The 20,279-nt window shown below is 50.9% G+C and overlaps 1 protein-coding gene across 3 annotated transcripts in view; it reads right to left on the reverse strand.

The window, feature by feature from the left end:
• OGDH (oxoglutarate dehydrogenase) overlaps nucleotides 1-20,279 on the reverse strand; it is a 67,185-nt gene that overhangs the window by 20,128 nt on the left and 26,778 nt on the right. For 2 of the 3 annotated variants that reach the window (XM_041751600.1, XM_041751597.1), the window contains exons 3-7: nucleotides 18,298-18,489; nucleotides 16,633-16,735; nucleotides 4,065-4,180; nucleotides 252-406; nucleotides 12-158 (exon numbers count right to left, since the gene is read on the reverse strand). In XM_041751600.1, coding sequence (XP_041607534.1) covers nucleotides 12-158; nucleotides 252-406; nucleotides 4,065-4,180; nucleotides 16,633-16,735; nucleotides 18,298-18,489 — 713 coding nt within the window. Of the gene's footprint in view, nucleotides 1-11; nucleotides 159-251; nucleotides 407-4,064; nucleotides 4,181-16,632; nucleotides 16,736-16,851; nucleotides 16,943-18,297; nucleotides 18,490-20,279 lie in introns of all 3 variants that reach the window. The other variant, XM_041751599.1, reaches the window with a different exon arrangement.

Below are 20,279 nucleotides of genomic sequence, written 5' to 3' on the forward strand. Positions count from 1 at the left end.
CGCGTGCGTACCTGTGGGGCATCCCCATGATCACGTAGTCCACCCCGTTCTCACTGGACTTGTCGATGATGGTCTTGAGCGCAGGGATCAACACCTCGCACCCTTCCAGACCGAAGCGCTTCTCAGATGACCACTTTCGCTGCAGGAAATCCTCAAACCTGGCCAGGGACCGCCACGTCACCAGGGTCAGTGCCACTCACAGGGGCTATGGCCCCGCCCCTCCCCCCATGGGCAGAGGGGACAGCCCGCACCTGGTGGACCGCACGAGCCTGGCCAGCAGCGTCCGCTTCTCCTCATTGGTGAACTGCATGATTCCAGGCGTCTCAAACTTTTGGCGGATCCACTGGCACTGCTCCAGGTCGTTGATGAACATGAACTCCACCCCAATGTGCTGACAGTAGGCCATCTGTGTCACACACACGCACACATACCCTGTCAAGGGCTGCTCGCCTGAGGCTGTCCACTGCCTCCTCAGCCAGAAGGTTGGCAGAAACAGGGGCCTCCCTTTGAAGGCAGCAGAGCTGGCTGGGCCCGGGGCAGAGACGCACAGCTGGAGGGCGGTGCCAGGTCCAGGCCCACACCATCCTCTCACTTCTAGCAGGGCCACGAGATGCATCCTTCATGTCACACTGAGCCACTGAGCAGGAAGGGGACAGCAAGAACCATGGGGCCAGCAGCCAGGGGATGGGCAATTCTGGGAAGCCAGCTTCCCTGACCTCAAGGTCAGACTGGGGCCGGCACCACGAGAAAGAAGGGACTGTGTGGCAGTGGGTGAGAGAGCTCAGCAGTCACTGAAGATTCACAGGTGTTTAGATTTTAACAACTGACCCTTCCTGGGAAGGCTGGGTCCTACAGAAGCGTGACTGCACACATCACAACACACAGGGTCGGGAATAGAGCAGGGTGTCCATCCACGGCACTCACATTACAGCTGGGAAGGATGATGCATGGGTTCAGTGGAAAGGAAACCAGAGTGGAACAGAGGACATGAAGGCACAGGAGTGCCCAGTCTGGGGGGGTTTACATTTTCCTGAGGCAGGTGACCAGGACCCCTCTTCTTCCTCCACCCGCCAGCCATCCCAAATCAGCACAGGAGTTAAAGAAGGAAGCACCTTGGCATGGCAGTAGGGAGATTCTATAGACCCTAAAACACCTCTATCAGCCACACTGTCCCAGCTGAGGGCTCAAGGCTCTGTTGGTTTCCATGACAGGCATGGAGCCACCTATCACCCTGGACCATTCCTCCTGCCTTCAGAGCAGGGTGGGCATCTGTGCACATAGCACCATGATTAGGAAACAAAGGAAGGACTGTCTGAGCCAAGAATGGGCAAGCACTACAGGCACCATCACCCTGGCCAGGAGAGGAAGGGCTCAGGTGATAAACCCAGACCATGAAGCCCAAGGATGGGGTGGGCTGGGACAATTTCCTTGACGTCAGAGTCAGCACTAGTCCCTGCTTCTGCTTTATGGTATGCAGATCCACTTGAGCCCCAAAACGGGTCCGAACCCCCCCACCAGGGTGCCTATTGAGAGGAACCTCCTCCTTCAGCTTAACACAGGTCTTTCTTGGGGCTTGAATGTGACCTGCAAGGTGAGGTGGGGGAGGTCTGGCGGGGGAAGAGGAGGGAGGGAGGAGGAGGGAGAGAAGGGAGGAAAGTGGAGGGAGGGGGAGGGAAGAGGACGCAGGGAAGGATGGGGAGGGAGACCCACACCCCTTACTCCCAGGGAACACTATTTCCCTGACCTGAATGCCTTAAAAGCTAGAAAAAAAAAACAAAACTAGCAACTCTCTTGTGTCGATCACCATCAGCATGAGTTTAGCTATTAACTTGGATACGTGATGACTGGGCCCTGGATCACGTGTTGTTTTTCCTAGTCTTGGCTCAATCCCCAGGAGAAAAGGCCGAGCGTTTTCAGGGGCCGGTTCTCAGTTCCTCTGTCCAGAACTTTTCAGAGGCCACAGTGTCCTGGGCCAGCCTGTGGTCCTGGCAGCTCATGCCAGCAGCCCAGTGTGCACACATGTGTGTGAACCTCCACACCATTGCTGGCAAGTGTGCCCCGACACCTGGAAGCCATGAGCATGGCACACGGGTGGGCACGTGGGCACCCTGGGGTCAAGAGGGGCAGTGGCCAAGGTCTCACATAGCAAGAGCCCACCTCCTGGGCTGCAAGTGACAGCGGAGGGCTTTGCCCTTCCTAATGCCGGGGGTCAGGGCCACCGGGACTCAAGGCTGAGGAGGTCAAGCACAGGGCTCTGCACACCCCTAGAAATCTGGCTCAGGAGGAGGGCTGGGCTCCCCTCTGGAGACGTGTGGGAAGGGAAGGGGGCAGGAGCACCATGCCAGCCTTTACGAAGACTGCCCCAATTTCTGTTTTCCACAAACAGATTGGCCCAGGTGCCTGTGACACATACGGGGTAGGGCCCACATGGCCTAGGCCCACAGACAGGCTCATCTGGAGAAGGACTAATCTCCAAGGGGTGCAGTTTCTGAGGTCTGAGCCAGGGGAGCCCCCAGTCAGTAATGTCCCAGAGAAACAGAACATAACCATCCGTGACATTTAAATTTTTCTAACAGACATGAATTAATTCTCAGCCTGTGTCTGATCAAGGTATCAACACTAGTTATCTCCTCAAGATCTAAGTCCCTCAGGTATTCTGCACGCTTCCAGAACTCAAGGACCGCATGGGGCTGGGGGCCACTCCTGGACGGAGTGGATCCAGACACTGCAGGCAGTGGTAAGGCCCAGTGTAGACCCAGAGGACCCCCTTGGCTAATCCTGCCCATCCCTCCCCACCCCTCCCTGATGCACACACCCCTCCCCACCCTTCCCTGACACGTCCATTCCTCCCCACTCTTGCCTGACGCCCACACCTCTCCCTGTGTCCACACCCTCATGTTGCACCAGGTCACAGTGTCAACATTTTCCCCTCACAGCCTGGAAGTGATGAAGGCCAAGCTGAAATATTGACACCACAGGATGTAAGTCACAAGTTAAAGACAATGTCATCAACAGACACTTAGACCTTTCTAGATTATCACAGCCACAGCCACATGTGGTACCACCCATGGGAGCATTCTGATCAGATCCCACTGGCTGGAGTAAGATCCCCTTTATCACAACTGAGTCATAGGGCTGGGTACGAGCAGTAGTGCTGGTGCCTGGCGTGGAGAGCCCTACTATTGGGTGTCGTGCAGCTGGGGCTTGCCAGGGACACCAGGTGCCACACACAATCCAGAGCGTGCATGCCAGGCAGTGCCCCAGGTAACTGCATGATCCACTCTGAGGAGCCTTGTTCCAGAGTACTTGTTTCCTTCATCTGATTATTTATTTATTTATTTATTTATTTGTTTGTTTGTTTGTTTGTTTGTTTAAAGATTTTATTTATTTATTCATGAGAGACACAGAGAGAAAGAGAGGCAGAGACACAGGCAGAGAGAGAAGCAGGCTCCATGCAGGAAGCTCGACATGGGACTCGATCACAGGTCTCCAGGATCACACCCCAGGCTGCAGGCAGTGCAAGCCACTGCGCCACCGGGGCCGCCCCTCCTTCATCTGTCTTAATGGGCAGCACAGGCACAGACCCCCCACACCCTGTACAGATGAGGGGCTAGACAAAGACTGGCAGGTGGCAGTAGACCCCTGTGTAGCTGTGGTGCGTGTGCGGCAACCAGCAGGTTCTGTGCCAACCAGGGCCGGAAAGGAGAAGGAAAAGAAGAAAACACCAGAAGTGTGGTGCAAGCAGACAGACCTCTGGGGGCAGAGACAATGGGCAGCCTGGGGCCCAAACCTGGTCCCTGAAGGCAGAATGCGGGTTCTGGGGGACCTCACACACCTGAAGTGAGCTCCCACTGAGATTGATGTGCACAGAAATACTTTATCTCTGTTATCACTGACGGTAAAAATAAAAAGCATGAATTTTTTTATCTACCAAATGAAAAAAATGTTCCCCTCTCTCTTACACTGAGAAGGAAACCAGAGAACTAAGACAAAGAACCATCTAGTCTGGAGGCCTCCTGCCAACACAGGTGAAAAACAAGTACATGAGATTTCTGTCCCCTTACCTCCAGCCGCCGGATGATCTCCCGCAGAGGAAGTGCTGACTCCTGCCCCCCAATGAAGGTGGTGGTGGGCAGGTGGAAAACCTTGTCCAGATCGGACTCGTCCAGGCCGTAGAACCCTGCAGGGTGAGGAGAGACGGGCACAGCCACGAGGGGACCACAGTTTATGGAAAGGGGAAGGGACTCCCCGGAGGAGAGAAAAGAGAAGAGGAAAAATCATAAAAACCTCTGATATAGGTGAAAATTAGTAATATTTTACAGTCAGAAACACAAATTTTAGCAACAAACAGAAGCTGAGAATATTACTAGCATCACCGCTAAATGAGAATAAAATTCATATTATGTGTATTAGTCCAGGGCACCAACTATTCATGATTTAGAAGAAAATGTATTTCAAGGTCCCAGAGACACCAATTTTGACTTGAAAAGGCACTGGGTAAGTTAATCGGAAAGCAAATGTGCAGTAGTTAAGGAGGAATTTCAAGTGGAAACCGAGGAACTGGTGTAGAACAGGCCCAGCGTCCTGTGTGAGGAAGTGACCGGGAGCTGGGGGCCTGAGGCAGGGAACGCGGCCAGCCTGGACCCACAGTGCCCGCCCCCTTCTCCCAACCATCCGTTGGCATCCATTTTGCACCCATCCTGCACACGGTAGGCAGCAGGCGCCCCCCAGGGCCCCGCTCACACAGATCGCCTGACTAATCCCTAGCATGTCCCGCAGTGCCGGCTAGGCAAGGCACCTCAGCTGAGAGCATATTTCCAACTGACAGAAACGTGAAGGAAGGACTCTTAGGCATGAGGTGCTTGTTTCATGTCACAGTGACTGTCGGGGAAGAGACGGGGAGGGCTGTTGGGCGATACAGGAGACTGGGCTCCCGCCAGCTCTAAAAGCTAATGTGCGTGGGAGGAGGCAGAGGCGCCACTTCACACCAACAAGCTGGACGCCAGAATGCCACAGCCTGGGACACCCGGCTGTGCAAGGTCACACAGTCCTTGTTCCTGCCTAACTAAGAGTCACCGGGAGAAGTGCCGGGAGTGGGACTCGGGCTGCCGCAGGCAGACACAGCTGTGTGTCTGAACCGCTGGAAGCTTGTAGTAGCGCACATTTATTTCCAGGCCTCACCCCAGCGCTGACTCCCTGGTCACGTGGGGGCCAGGAATCCCCAGGTGATCCCATCCAAGCTGCCGTGGGGACCACAGTCTGCATGCATTTAACATTTTGGCACACATTTTTAAAGTCTTAGAACTCTTTTCTAAACCCCTTTCTGCTTAAAAGTCTTTTCTAAACCCCTTTTTGCTTTACTGAAACAAAAGCAACCCAGCTGGCTTTTTCATATGGGGGCAGCGAAGGCAGTGGTGGCTTGCGTAAACACAAGCAGCGGTTTCCTGCTGCCATTCTATCCAGAATGAGAACGGTCCACCGCATAGGTCTGGTGAGGCTCCGGGTACTCAGTGTCCGGCTCGTGGTATTAAGGGACGGCAGCCAGAATCATATGGGGGGCATTTTTCCTAGCTGATGAGAACACCAGGCGTGCACACTGCCGGGAATGCTCTGATCCAGAGAACTTCAGCTTGTCAGGACCTTTGAGTGGGAAGAGCCCCCAGCCTTGACATGCATATGGCTCTTTGTCCCGGTCACCCTGTGCTAACTACTCTTGGGCTGCCCTGATGAGCCTCCAAACGGCCGGCCCTGCTTCTACATTCTTTAATCACATGAAAACTGAATCTTGGACACCCGTGTTCAAAAAGGTGAGCTGACATATTCCTATCTATTCCCCACTAAAGGTAACTACAAAGCCCAGACATAGTGGGTAAAACAAACATAAGACAATGCCAGAAGGTGAAGAAGCCTGACCAGCCAGTGAGGTCCCGGGATTTCCTTCCAGGCTTCCATATCCCAGACTTGGGGCAAAGAAAAAGCAACGTGAGAACTCCTCCAGATGCAGACCAAAAAAGCCCCCAAAAAAGCTTGGGTCAGGAGCGGGACAGCCAAGCAGGGCAGAGAACTCACACAATGACCATTCATACTACCCAAAACCCCAGCACACACTGCAGTCCAGATGCACCCCCACAGACTGCGATGCCCTCCAACATCCAGCCCCATCCTGGGCTTTCAGGGAAAGCCCAACAAGGAGCCCAGACTTTGTTCCCTTCAGGAGGTGATGCACTGGCCCACTTGCCCATTCCAGCAACAGTGGATGTCTATGGGGACCATGGCTCCTCCCTGTCACAGCAGTGTTCAGATGGGGCCTGCTGTAACAGAGACCAGAGTATGATTCCAAGTCTGCTAATACCCAAGTGTCCTGGCTTCAATAAAAGAATCCCTGACAACAAGAACCAGGAATATCTCTGACTGAATGAGGGAAGAAAACCAAGAGACACCACGCCAGTAGCATGGCGTGCTATGCATGCTATGGCGTGCTATGCACCACGCCAGTAGCATGGCGTCCATGCTACTGGGAGGCTCCCAGTAGCATGGATGCTGGAACTACCTACTTGGGGGTCTCCAGGAGCCGTCCTCAGGGACAATGTGACAGGGACAGTGGGAAGCTAAGTCTACAAAAACTGAAGATGCAGAAAAAAAAACAAATGGGAAAGTCTGAAATGGAAAACGTAACCAACTGAAATAAAGTCGGACACGTAGGCTGGAGGGCAGAGGTGAGGGTTGGAGGACAGGGACTTTGAGGACAGAACCATAGAGATGAACCAATCTGAAAAATAGAGAAAAATGAAGAAAGCTTCGGGGACATGTAGCATGAACAAAAGACTTTGTGCCCACAAACCCAGAAGGGGAGGAGACAGAGGGACGCCAAGAAAGGGACCTGGAAAATCATGGCTGAAATGCCCCACATATGGCCAGAGACTTCCACCCACAGATCAAAGAAGCAGTGATGGGATGCCTGGGTGGCTCAGTGCTTGAGCATCTGCCTTTGGCTCAGGGTATGATCCTGGAGTTCCGGGATCAAGTCCCACATCGGGCTCCCTGCATGGAGCCTGCTTCTCCCTCTGCCTGTGTCTCTGCCTCTCTCTCTCTCTCTCATAAATAAATATAATCTTAAAAAAAAAAAAAAAAAAAAGAACTGTGTCCAGGGACGACACCCTTTAGGAACGAAAGGGAAATGGAGGCATTCTCAGTTGCAGGGAACAGAGAGTCTGCCACCTACAGGAATGGCTACAGAAAGTTCTCTCCAAATAAATGAAATGACATCTGAGGGGATCTTAGCCACTAGGGAGGAAGACAGAACACGGAATAAAAAGTATGGGTTAATAAAGCAGACTTCCCTTCCCCTTGGGTCTTCTAACTTGCAGTTGACGGTTGAGGCCAAACTTATGACACTAAGGTTCTAAACATGTACAGAAAATATTTAAAATAATTTTATTTTAAATGAAGAGGGTAAAGGGATATATAGAGAGGTATACTTTCTATACATCATTTGAACTCATCACACAAGGACACCAGTAGATTGTGATAAATTGGATTTATGGATATCTGAAAGAGGCTGAAAACTACTAAAATCACAAAGATATGACCAAAAATACTATATGTAAGTAAAATCAGAATTCTAAAATATAGGCTTAAAAACCTAGATGAAGTCAGGAAAAAGGCAGAGAAATGAAAAAGAGGACAAATAAAACACTAGATGTCAGACTTAAGCCCTAGCATATCAATAATTACATTAGATATAAATAATCTAAATATGCCAATTAGAAGACAAAGGTTGGCATAGTGGATTAAAAAAAAAAAAGACCCAACATATGGTTGTCTATAAGAAACTCCCTTCAAATATAATGACATAGGGAGGCTAAAAGTAAAAGGATGGAAAGATACATCATATAAACACAATCAAAAGCAGAGGTGGCTCGATTATTATCAGATAAAGCAGATATCAGAGCAAAGAAAATTACTAGACACAGGGGGCATTACATGATGAAAATAGATGAATCCATCTAGAAGACACAGCAAGCCCAACTGTACATGCACCCAGTGATGAAGCTATAAAGTTTGTAAACCAAAAATTGAGGATAGAAAGAAGAAACAGAGAAACCCATAGCTACAGTTGGAGACTTCAACTCTTCTCTCAGTAACTCATTGAAAAAGTAAATAGAAAAATCACCAAGGATGTAGAAGGACTCAACAACCATCAGTTAAAAGCAAACAAAAAACAACAAAATCCCATCAATTTGGTACCGATGGGTGTTTACAGAACACTTCACCCAAAAGTAACAGAATATACATTCTTCCAAGTGCCCATGAAACATAAACCAAGACAGATAATTAACTGGGCCATAAAAAATCCTCAACAAGTTTAGCAGAATTGAAATCACAGAGTGCACTCTCTGTGATTTAGGCATGAAAAGGAAATACAAGGCACACAGGTTAGAAAGGAAGAAATAATTGTTCCTCTTGTCAGATGACATGATTATCTACACAGAAAATCCTAAGGAATCTACTAAAAAAAAAAAGTCTTTGAATAAGTCAGCTCAGTAAGGCCACAGGATACAACATAAATACAAAAATCAACTGTATTTCTAGATATTAGTAATGATACATTGACACTAAAATTAAAAAGAAAAAGAATCTGGGTATAAACATTAACAAAGCATGTACAGAGCTTATAAACTAAAAATACAAAAAGCTGATGAAAGCAATCAAAACAGATCTAAATAAAGGGAGAGGCATACTATGTTCATGGATTGGGAAGCAATGGAGTGAACATGCCAATTCTCTTAAACTGATCTGGAGGTTTAGCACCATTGTTACCAAAATGTCAGCAAGTTGTTTTGTAAACACAAACAAACCTTTTCTCAAATTTGTCTGGAAAGAGAAAGGCCCTACAATAGCCACAACAATTCTGAAGCAGGAAAAATAAAGCTCGGTAGCTATGGTAACAAAGAGAGTGAAAGTGGTTAATACAGGCACAGACTATAGAAAATGATCGAGAATCCAGGAACAGACCGGTGCAAGTCAGTCCAACTGATTTTTGACAAAAGTGAGAAAGCAGTTCAGTAGAAGGAACACAGGGGATCCTGTGTTTACTCAGTGGTTGAGCATCTGCCTTTGGCCCAGGGCATGGTCCTGGAGTCCCAGGACCGATTCCCACATCGGGCTCCCTGCATGGAGCCTGCTTCTCTCTCTGCCTATGTCTCTGCCTCTCTTTTCTCTCTGTCTCTCATGAATAAAAAAAAATAAAATCTTAAAAAACAAACAAACAAACAAACAAAAACCCCAGAAGGAACACAAACCTTCCAGGTGTTGGGCAACTGGAGATCCATAAGCAAAAAACAACCTTGACCTAAACTTCAGGTTTTATACAGAAATTAACTCTAAAAGGATCATAGATTTAAATGTAAAATGGAAAACCAGAGAAATCATTAGAAAATACATAAGAGGGATGCCTGGTTGGCTCAGAAGGTTAAGTGGCCAACTCTTGACTTCGGCTTAGGTCATAACCTCCAGGTTGTGAGATCCAGCCCTGCATTGGGCTCTGTGTTGGGTGTGGAGTCTGCTTAAGATCGTCTCTCCTTCTGCCTCTGCCCCTCCCCCAGTCACTCTCTCTCTAAAATAAATAAATATAAATAAATCTTAAAAAAAATACACAAGAGAAAATTTTTGGGATCTTAGGCTTCACTACAAAAGCACAATCCATAAAAGGGAAAAGACATCATCAGAATTTAAAATTTTGTTCAGCAAAAGATGGTACTAGCCAAAGAATGGGAATAATACAAAGGTCCTCCAAATGAAGACTGGAAACAAGTGTGGGACACCCATGGCAGGGATTCCTGCCCAGCAAGAAGGGATAAACCAGTGTTAAAAAGCCTCCTGGGCTCAAACTCCAGAAAAATCACGTTGACTAAAAACTGCTGATTACAAAATGTTACATACTGTGATTCCCCTGCAGAATATTCTTTCACTGAGGAATTAGAGAAATGGGGCCCAGGATAGGTCTGCCAGGGGTTAAATGGGAACAGGATGCAGGGGAAGTGGGTGTGGCTCAGGAAGCTCCACCCCCCCTCCGGTGATGAGGTGCTCCTGTGCTATTGATGTGCTATCTTTGCAAGATGTTACACCAGGGGACCAGCTGCTAGGCATGAGGCATGGGTTTCCCTGTGAGTTGTTCCAACTGCATATGAATCTACGATGATCTCAAAACAAAAAGTATCATCAAAACTGGGGTCTCACAGCTATGGTAAGATGGAGGAAAAAGAACTTCTCAGGGCCACAGGGCATGGAGGGAAGACTGGCCACCAGGGTAATAATAACAGGCAGATGGCCTCAGCACCTCACTCTGAATTGCTCAAAAGTACTTTGCCCAGAACCCCAGGTCACTGAGGATTCCTTACTTAGGGAAATAAGTTTTTATCAATTGTTGTCAAGTTGTCCTTCAAACACAGGAGGGTCAAAAGAGAACTCGTCAAACTGTCCAGGAAGCAGAATCTGAGAGAATCCGGAGCCCAGTAAAAGGCACAGCGCAGAAGGTGGAGGAGAGGGTGAGCTGACATGCAGAACGCTGTGTGGCCTTGGGGCGCCCACCAGCCAGGCAGGAGATCCAAACACCTGCACTAGAGATGAACTTAGCGAAGCGGTGGTGAGACACATGGCAGGTGAGAATGGACAGAAACGGAAATGACACAGAAGTGGCTCTCCCTGCTGGGTGACAGATGAATGACAGGACAATGCACTTCAGTAAAATCAACAGTCAACTTTCCCCCAATCACATGCTGGGAAAAGTTGCACATCCCTGTTCCAATGAAGTCCTCAGCTCCAGAAAGGTGAAAGGCGCATTATTTTCCTACCTCCTACTGTTAGCATTCGGAGTCGTTCCTTGAACACTGCAAGGTCTGAGAGGCAGAGTGGGTGGCGTGGGTGAGCGCAGAAGGAAAAAGACAGCGAGAGTTAGTTAAACACCCAGACATCCCAACCCTGCACCGTCACCGCGGTCACGGGGGCGGGGGGCACAGACACTGCCACACAGACAGACACTGAAAGGGAACAGAGTGGGCTCGGGGGCTGACAGAGACTGGGGTTAGGGTGGGAGCTGCTCGGGAACAGCTGGAATGAGGGGAGCCTAAAGGAGGGACATGCTGTTTCCCAATGCGGGAAAGACCACCTGGCTTCCCCGTCCTGAGGAAGGCACTGACACAGAGCTCTGCTGGGAAACCAACCCACCCCACTCAGCCCACTTCGGGTGAGAAAACCAGGGAACACAAAATGAAAAGGCCTAATTGCTAACAGACCATCCTCAGAACCGGAGCAACGAACTACACCCTAAACCTCAGGTTCTGATGAGGTCTAAAGGACAGAGGTGGGTCCTTGGTCTCCCCTCAGTGACAATGCAGAACTGGGGGGGAGCTTGGCTGCACAGAACCCCCCAAGGGCTGCCCTTGGTCCTCCTGCTGCAAGCTTTTCAGGGCACTGTACCATTCCTGGATGCTTTCCAGGCCATTGCTGAAAGCCAAGGTGTTCATTTGGACACATGCCAGCACCGTCCTTCCCCTGGCCCTGCTCTCCCAGGAATGTGAGCCCAGGGGCTGGGGCCAGGAGGTTCTTGGTGACAGGGCACACGAGGGTTGATAGCTGAGTGGTTGGGGCATGCTCACTGTCCCTGCAGCTGCTCCCTGCCCTGGGAGGGCAGAGGAAGGCCAGCACACACTGCCTCGGAGGTTGAGAGCAAGAGATCCGAGTCAGAGGAGGCAGGCCCCCTTGCTTGGGCAGGCAAGCCCTCCTCCTCACCCATGAGGACAGCCGCACCCAGCAAAGACTGCGGAGCCAGTGGCTCTTAGACAACATATCATCCAATTTTGGCAGAGAAGTGTGGATGCTGTGCTCAAGGACAAGAATAAAGAATCTTCCTGTTTTTCTTTCGAGCCTCAGAATGAAGACGGAGGACCATGTCCTGCCCCAAAGGGAATGCAAGCATGCCCTATGTGTTAAAAAATCCACAGGCAACATGTGAAAGGTCTTGAAATGTTTACATCTGTTCACTCTGCGTACTGATTATGTGAAGCCTTTTTGTCTGTACTTCTTTGTAGTTTTAAAATTAAATGTGAATAAAAGACACAGACTAAAGGTGAGTGAAAAGGACAGGGGTGTTCTGGCCATCACCCCAGAAAGCCAGAGGGATCCCCACAGCCTGTATGTTACTCCTGGTGAGTGCACGACACTGCTACAGACATGAGGTGGCTGTGGTTCAGCCATGCTGCCCCCAGGCACACCTGGGCATCCAGGAGGACCCCTGTGCATGGCATGCTGGCCTGGTCCCCAGCGCTTCACTCAGGTGTTTGGTGGCACTGCATGTGGCAGCCCACAAGTGTCAGGTGCACCGCTCTCTACTGCTCTGAAATTAGGAAAGCGGGCTAAAAACCAATTCTATTTTTAGCTATTTTCCCCAGCCATCCAGGGAGAAGTGGCCTGGTGACACACAGGGTCAGGGGCGAGACTCCAGCCCCTGCCACGCTGGAATGAGCTAATCCACTGATGTGCTCAAAGTGCTGCCATGATTTTGGACTTCTGAATTGGCTTTTTAATGACAGGCACGCCTTGCTTCATTATCCTTCACAGATATTGAGTTTTTGTCGGGTTTCTGTTTGTTTGTTTTTCTTACAAATTTTAGCGATTTACAAATTTGTGGCAACCCTGCATCCAGCACGCCCATCGGCCCCACTTCTCCACAGCATTTGCTCACTTCCTGTCTCTGTGTTACATTTTGGTAATTCTTGCACTATTCTAAACTTTTCGCTATTATCCTATGTGCTACAGTGGCCTGTGATGTGATGACCCTGACAGCTCAGATGACTTCAGATGATGGTGTGCTTTAGCATGAAGTATTTTTAATGAATGTATGTGAAGTATTTTTTATTCAGACGCAGTGCTGCTACTGTACACTCCTCAGCCGCAGCACAGACCTCACCTGCATCCACCAGGAAACCAAAAAGCTCACGGGGCTCGCTTGATGGCCGCATGGGCTCTCCTGTGCTGCTCTGGCGCTGAGCCCGCAGGACCTCCAAAGTGAGCCTGGACTTAAGCTCAAGCTTGTTTCCTACAACTGGCTGCGTGCAAACACTGAGGGCAAACAGCAGAAGCATCAGTTTCCTCCCTGTGATCTACAGAATTTGTTCAAGTTCCCCTTTAATTACATTTAAATCTCACATTACAGTAAACCCCCACCACCTCTGTCTCCGTGAGCAATCACACTGTGTATCTACCCAGGAGCACAGGCGCCGGCACTCTGACGTTGGAGTCTAATTCATGTGCTGAATTTAAAAGCAAGACACAGAAGGCAGGTCAGTGGGACTTTGCTGCACATCCCAGACGAGTCAAGCGTGGCCCAGCTGCCTCCCCACCTGAACAAAGCAAGTGCTGCATGTCCGTACAGGACACAGGTGTGCTTTCATCCAGTTTGTCCGTAATGAAGACGGCAATGACCCTGACCCCATAGGACTCTGGATCTTTCCATCAACAGATGCACCCTAACCCTAACTTAGGGTCAACCAGAAAGGCCTCACTAGAAAACCCAATCCTGTCCGGACCTCCTGAGGAAGTCAAGGTGGAATGTGTGCTCAGGCATCTTATGTCGAACTCCCCACCCTCCTCCACAGGTGTGGGGTTGATGGTACAGCCTGGTACAGATGAAGATGCATTTCTGGGCCCATCTGGAACCCAACACAACACGCCCAGGGAAATGGTACCCTATTCCTAGTCATCATCCACCCAATTATGGACCTGCTGAGAAATTGTACTAACGTTAGCTTAAATGTAAAATCTTCATTAAAATAATCACACCTCAACAATGTTTCTGGTTCACGGGCAGTTATGTTCCATGCACACGCCACATCTGCTGGTGATCCCAGCCACCCTGGCTGCCCAGGAGTGCCACACACCTGCCGACTCGGTGCGCAGTAAGAGCCTGCCTGGGAATCATCTTTCCCTGCCACTTTGGGGGCCAGAAGAATGTGTGCGACATTAGGGAAGGGACCCTGGGCCAGTAATTCCTAACCTTCTCAAAAATAGTCAAAAGTCAAGAGCTGAACAGAAATGATTTTATACCATCTACCTTATTTAAAAAACTGGGAGTGGACATAAGCCCACTGTAGACCAGCATTGGCGCCGCTGGAAGACAGCCTGCTGCCTGTGCCCAAGGCTCACGTCCATGCACCGCTGTCCCTCCACTCACATGCTTCTCCAGCAGCACAACATGCTCTCAGACTTACGGGGAGTGAGGATCTCCCAAGCCCGGTTTCCCCACATGAGGATAGAGAAATTGTGCTTGTATCCACAGGGAGAAGGGAAGGTCAGCACAGAGGGGGCATGAGAGGGACCTAGGCTCCATGCGGAACATGCAGGCCACTCTGCTCTGGCCCCAGCTCCCGGGCTCCCTCACCACCACCAACTCTGGTGTGACCCTGTGCTGCTTGCTCCATCCCTCGGTTTCTGGATTTATCTCGTTACCAGAGAACATGGCAGCTTCGTATCTCTAAAGACTGTTAATGACTGCACTAACTCAGACCTTCATGGAGCTTAGGAAGCTCCAGGCACTGTTCTACGGAGTTTAATTCTGAAATAGCTTTACAGATGAGGAGATGCAGGCACACAGCTGGTCCTGGAAAGGGCCCAGGGTCCCACCCGGGAAGCCACCTCTGAGGCCAGGCCCGTGGCCCAGAGGAGGTGAGGGGTATGGAAACACCCAGAAGTGACCAGGCCCATGAGCAGCGGTCGGGTTGGACCAGCTATTTTCCCAAAGACTTGCATGCACCAGAGGTGAGATACACTTCAAACTAATTTTCCTGCAAATTCACTATTTCCATTTCTTACATCTAAAAAAATAATTCATCACAACTATTTCAAATTCTCAGGATGAAAATGCACTTTCCTCTGCAAAGCAGGGGCTACTCCCTGACTTTCTCCTGGTGGTTCTGAAAGGCCCCGGGCCAGAAGAGGCAGCATCTCTGTCCCAAGTGAGCCAGGGGGGGCTCTGAGGCCACCTCCGTGTGGCCCTCCTAGGGCATCATGTCCTCTGACCCTTTCACCCTTACCGTGGTGAGGCTGATCCCCAAAGAAGTACAAATCCTTGGGGACACTACTCTAGGAGGGAATGGAAGGGATCACGGTGGCCAGGAAAGCACTGGGAAGAATGATGGAGGCCCTGCCCCACTCCTGCCTCTGCCCTCAAGCAGCGCTGGGATGGAGATGCTGGAGTGCCACCAGGTGTCCCCCTCTCCACAGACCAGCCGGGCTCTAAGCAACCACTAAGCAACCTCTGCCGGTGCCTGTGGGCTGTGGCTCTGCCCTGCCCAGTCTCATGTGGGACAGAGCAAAGCTTCGCACTCCCCTCCCCTGAAGTTCTCATGAAAGCTGAGAACCATGAAAAAACATCCATTTTAATACCAAGAAATTGGTGACCATGTATGCCACTGGGGTGATGCAGTTTTGGGTGGCAAAGGGCGACCCCTACCTCCTGTACTCTTTTCCTGTACGTACAGTGCTTCACTGTGTATGGGAGCTCTAGCCTTGGAGCCTTCTCCAGAGAGGCCCCAGGCCTACAGCTGTCTAGATGGGGGCTCTGCCCTGCCTTCAACACATGGATGGGCTGCCGAGGGGCTGCAGGAGAGCCAGGCACAGGTTGTGTGGGGTCTAGGTGCTGCTGGGGCTGTGTGGTAAGGACGAAAAGGGGAGGCAGCCCTGGACCACCCAGCAGTGTTTCTCCAATGAACAGGGCAGCAAGACTGCTAGCTAACACTGGCCCTGGAGCAACACCGTCTGAAACCTAGCCTTACCTGGCTCGAGCCTGACCACCCCTGTCACAGCCTAGCGATGCCAACCAGGTGCTGGGGTGTCCCTGAGTGTTAGAGACCATCACTGGAGGAGGCGAGGTCCATCCCCTCGCAAAGAACAGCATTAGGCAGGTAGGCAATTGTCAGTTTCGTTAGCATGCATGGGGTGTCTGCTGGACACTTGGCCATCTTCAGATCAGTCATCTCAGCACAGGTTAGCGGCGCAGTGACTGAGAGCAGATTAACTTGAGAAAGCAGCTGTGGGGTGAGCCTGGCCGCGCCCCTGTGCTGCACGGTGGCAGTGGGGATGCGTGACAGCAACTGCCTGCATGCCACGTACCTCCCTGTGTGCTGGGATGCCTTCCAAAGTTTCCTTCCTCAGTGTGATCACCAGCGCTTACGAATTGACACCCAGTGCACAGTGCACTTCGGCCTTTTGCCTGTTAAAGGCAGGCCTTGTTGGGGCACAGGCCGCACCGCACTGGGATTTGGGTACCAAGCCACCAGAGTGGATGCCTGGAATGTCATGTGACCCACCTACCCAGGGAGGTCACCTTTATATCTCGGCCACAAACCTTGTGTGCCCCCAGTTTTACTCTCCAATTTTGAGGCTTCGACAATTGAGCTCATACAGCCTGGCTGAAAGCTGGGATAAAAGTAACTTGTCCCAAACATGCTAAATTTCAAGTGATCATAACGAAGGAAACTTAAGAGCCTTTCCCTTCCATCTGAGGACATCCTGGCTGTCACAGCCGTGACACAGAGCAGCTAAGCAGCGCAGCGCTGGCCGCTCCCAGACCCTCACCAAGTTTGTCTGTGGATGAGATAATGTCAGCGGGCACGGACGAGTCCAGATCGGCGTCCAAAATCCCCAGGGGGTCCAGCTGCGCTACATGGTGCCCTCGTATCTACGAACGGGCCAGCGAGGGAGGGGACACACACAAAAGGACAGGAGAAAAAAAAGAGGGAAGGGGTAAAAAAAAGTAAAATTACATTAAATTAGCATTTACAGATTAATTCTCACCCACGTTTGAAGAAACAGTTACCGGAGCATCATCAAAATTTACACAACTAATTCCGAGAGGATCAAGTTTTGCAATGTGGTGACCCCTGACCTGGAAGCAATAACACAAGCAGTTGTTAAGCAGGACCCGCGGGCTGTTGGGGGGGAAAAGTTACACTTGGTCAGACTTGAACCCAAAGTAACAAAATTAGTTAAAAAAAAAAAAGCCTTTGGATATTTTACTGTAAAAGCACTCTTGTGCTTGTAAAAAGAGATGAGCTCAGGTCACAGTACACCAGGCAGCTCAGGAGGACCCAGTTCTGGGCATCCTCGAAGTTTCCCTGGATACATGAAGTGGGACACGCTGGAGGCTCACACCTGCGTGGGGTCATGCAGCTTAGGACATCAGCACCCCCAAGGAAGGGAGTGGCGGGGATGCCTCCCGCCCACCGTGGGGGTGCAGGGGCTTCAGCATCTGACCTGAACTGCCTAAGAAGCAAAAGGAGGAAGTAAGTCCCTCCCAGCTTTAGGTGCTGGCTTTTACCTACAATTGTTTGCTAGCCGTTTGAGAAGGCACAGCTGCTGAGGGGGACCTGGGACTGTGTGGAGTTACTGAGGCTGCATGAGGTAGCCACAGTCAGAAGCCACCCAATGCACCTCCTTCCTGCAGAAATGCCCCCTGAACAACGCTCCAGAACACATGGCCGTGTGGGCCACGGAGCTCGGAGTGTGTCTCCTCACCACGACCCACCACCCTGTCCTGTGCCACCTGCCCCGACCTGTGGTATCTCCTGGAAATGTGCCCAGGAAAGAGAGAACTCTGTGTGATCCATGGGAGAGGAGGTGGCAGGGGGCCCCAGAAGTGGCCCCGCAGGCCTGATTGTTCTTCCTGCCCTCAGAGCTACTCTCAGAACAGGTGTTCGGGTCTGAATTCTGGGCTGTTCCCCAGCAGGCAGAGAAAGGTCGGGGGAGCCCCACTTGTCCTGTCCAGCAGCCCTCCGATGGTGTGAACTGCTAACTGGAACCCTCCTGGAGACCGCCCTGCCCTTCATCCGTCTCTCACACACATCCATGGGCCCTGCTTCCATCCTGAACTCTATGGGTTCATTTTCTCTTGTCATATCTGGGTGCTGGCAATTGAGAAGGGGGAGTGCCCTTCTGGTCACTGATCCCTCCTGGTGACCGGCAGCCCCCTTGACACCCCAGCAATGACTGTCTTTCCCTGCCCACAAATTTTTCTTGTCGACTTATGGAAAGACATAAGGAGCTCTTTGCAGGGCAGGTGCTACAGGTGGCAGAGAATGTGCTCAAGCAGGGTCAGAAAGTCTGGCAGATACCATTTTTGTCTCCCCAGGCTCCTAGGCAGGGAGGGTGTGCCCACGGTTGCTGGGGGTGCAGGTTATATGACATTTTAGTCGGGGCACCCTCTGTCACTGATGTACCGACAGCTGGCCAGCACCACCTTACCTGGTAGGCTCTTATGAGAGACTGCACCGCCAGGTGATCCTCCACCAGCTTGTCCACGTTGGGCTGGGCTTCCACCAGGGGTTGTGCTCGGGCCATTGCAGACAGGGAGCCTGGGCTCAGGGGAAGTGGGCTCTGGTAGGCAGTGCCCGGGGGCGCTCCAGCATTGGTGTTTCGGAAAAAAATGTCCCATGACTAAAGACAAAGAAGGAACTTGTGTTACCCCATGGCTCACCTAGGATGTAGGATCCACTTTTAGCCCAAAAGAGCAGCATTCTTGGCAGGCAGGTCATGTCCTGGCTGTATCTGCCCACCAGCAGGCTGGCTGGGTCGATGGCCTGATTCCACCCCTAAGGATGGGGCCCTGCTTCCATTATTCCCTTGGGATGCCTAAGACATAGAGGACGTGACACTGGCCTTCCATCAAACCCCCAAAGGCCCATGGTTGCACAGCTCTGCTGCATGACATGGCCTGTCAACTGCCTCCGTGGCAGAGTCCTTCCCACCCCATCTGGCCTGGGCCCAGTCGTCTGGAAGACCAGTGCTCCTGGCCCTGGTGTGCAGATGTCCTGACAGGACCACCTGAGAGGGACTGAGCATTCCAAGGGTCTCTCCAGACCCAGAGGCTGGGCACAGTCCTGGAGGTGCCTTGTAAGGCATCCAAGACCCATATCTGGAAGCTTGCCATGCTTCCTTAGTGACCCCTGGAGGTGGGCGTACTCACAGACAGAACCAGGGTCTCTCAGCCCCGACATATGGGCGAGTCACCTAACTTTCTGTGCTCGGTCATCATAAGAGGACTCACATCTATACTCCTCAAAGGTCTGTCGTAAAGATCAAAGCAAGCGGTTAAAGACACTTAGAACGTAACTGTAGGCAACAAGAATTTCCCCGGCAGGACTGCTGCCCCGATTTCCTCTGGGTGAACATGATCTCTTTTACTATGTCCTTCTGTTCTCGGGTGTTCTGTGCTTGGATGCTTCAATTTGCAACTTACAGAAATGTCGTGAGCTATGATGGTTTATCATCTCATACATGGATAAGAGCTTAAAAAAACTTCAGAGCTCAGGGAAATAAAGGCTTAATAAAATTCTTTTGGAAAAAAGAACACTATTGAAACCCAGCAAGTTCAGAGACATGAAAATGTTCTTTCCTCAGTTTCTGAGGTTCTTCTGTCAATAAGCTGATTTAGACTCCTGACAAATGTCGCTGGACTTCTGTGCTCGCCTTCTCAGGAGGAGCTATCAGACACCGTCCAAAGGAGCTGGGCTGGGGCTTGACAGGCATCGTGTGGGTTGTCCATGTGCAGACTGACGCCATAGCGCAGGTCCTCACGGTCCTCTGGCTTTCTCAGGCAGGCTGCATCCAGGGCTGTTCAGGACATAGCTGTACCTGAGTCCATGGCCCCCCGAAAGACTGGTCATAAGCTCATCACCAGGGGAGGCCTGTAGCACTGCCTCATGTGGGGAGGACAGGCCTTTCCCTACCACTGCTTCTGATGAAGCTTTGCAGAATATTTAAATCATTCTACTATATGTACACAATTACTTTTGGATTCCAAAAAGGTAATTAAAAAAAATTCAAACCCTTAGCAGGATGGCTGTCCAACGCCGAACTGTACACTTTATGTGATTTTATATGTCAACAATTTTAAGATATTTTTACTAATTAGTCCAGATATTACTGTTTTTGCCTTTCTGGCTAATTTGCAGTGTGCCAGCTGATGGGAGAGAGATGCGGGGCTCTCCCCTGGCACCTGCCTTGATGCCGCTGTGAACCCTCTCCTCCCACGAAAACTGACAGCGGAGTGGGGAGGGGCCTCTCTGCAATCTGGGACTCAGGGGCCCGGGACCAACCTCTCACCCCTCCCCTGTCAAACTGGTGCTGCCGACACCCGGACAGGTGAGAGGCAGCATGTCCACCAGGGAAGGCAGCTGCCTTTATCTCTAGAGGGAAACAGGGGCCACCTGAGTATTGTCTCCCTA

Source organism: Vulpes lagopus, chromosome 4 (genome assembly GCF_018345385.1).
Source record: "Vulpes lagopus strain Blue_001 chromosome 4, ASM1834538v1, whole genome shotgun sequence".
Lineage (NCBI taxonomy): Eukaryota > Metazoa > Chordata > Mammalia > Carnivora > Canidae > Vulpes > Vulpes lagopus.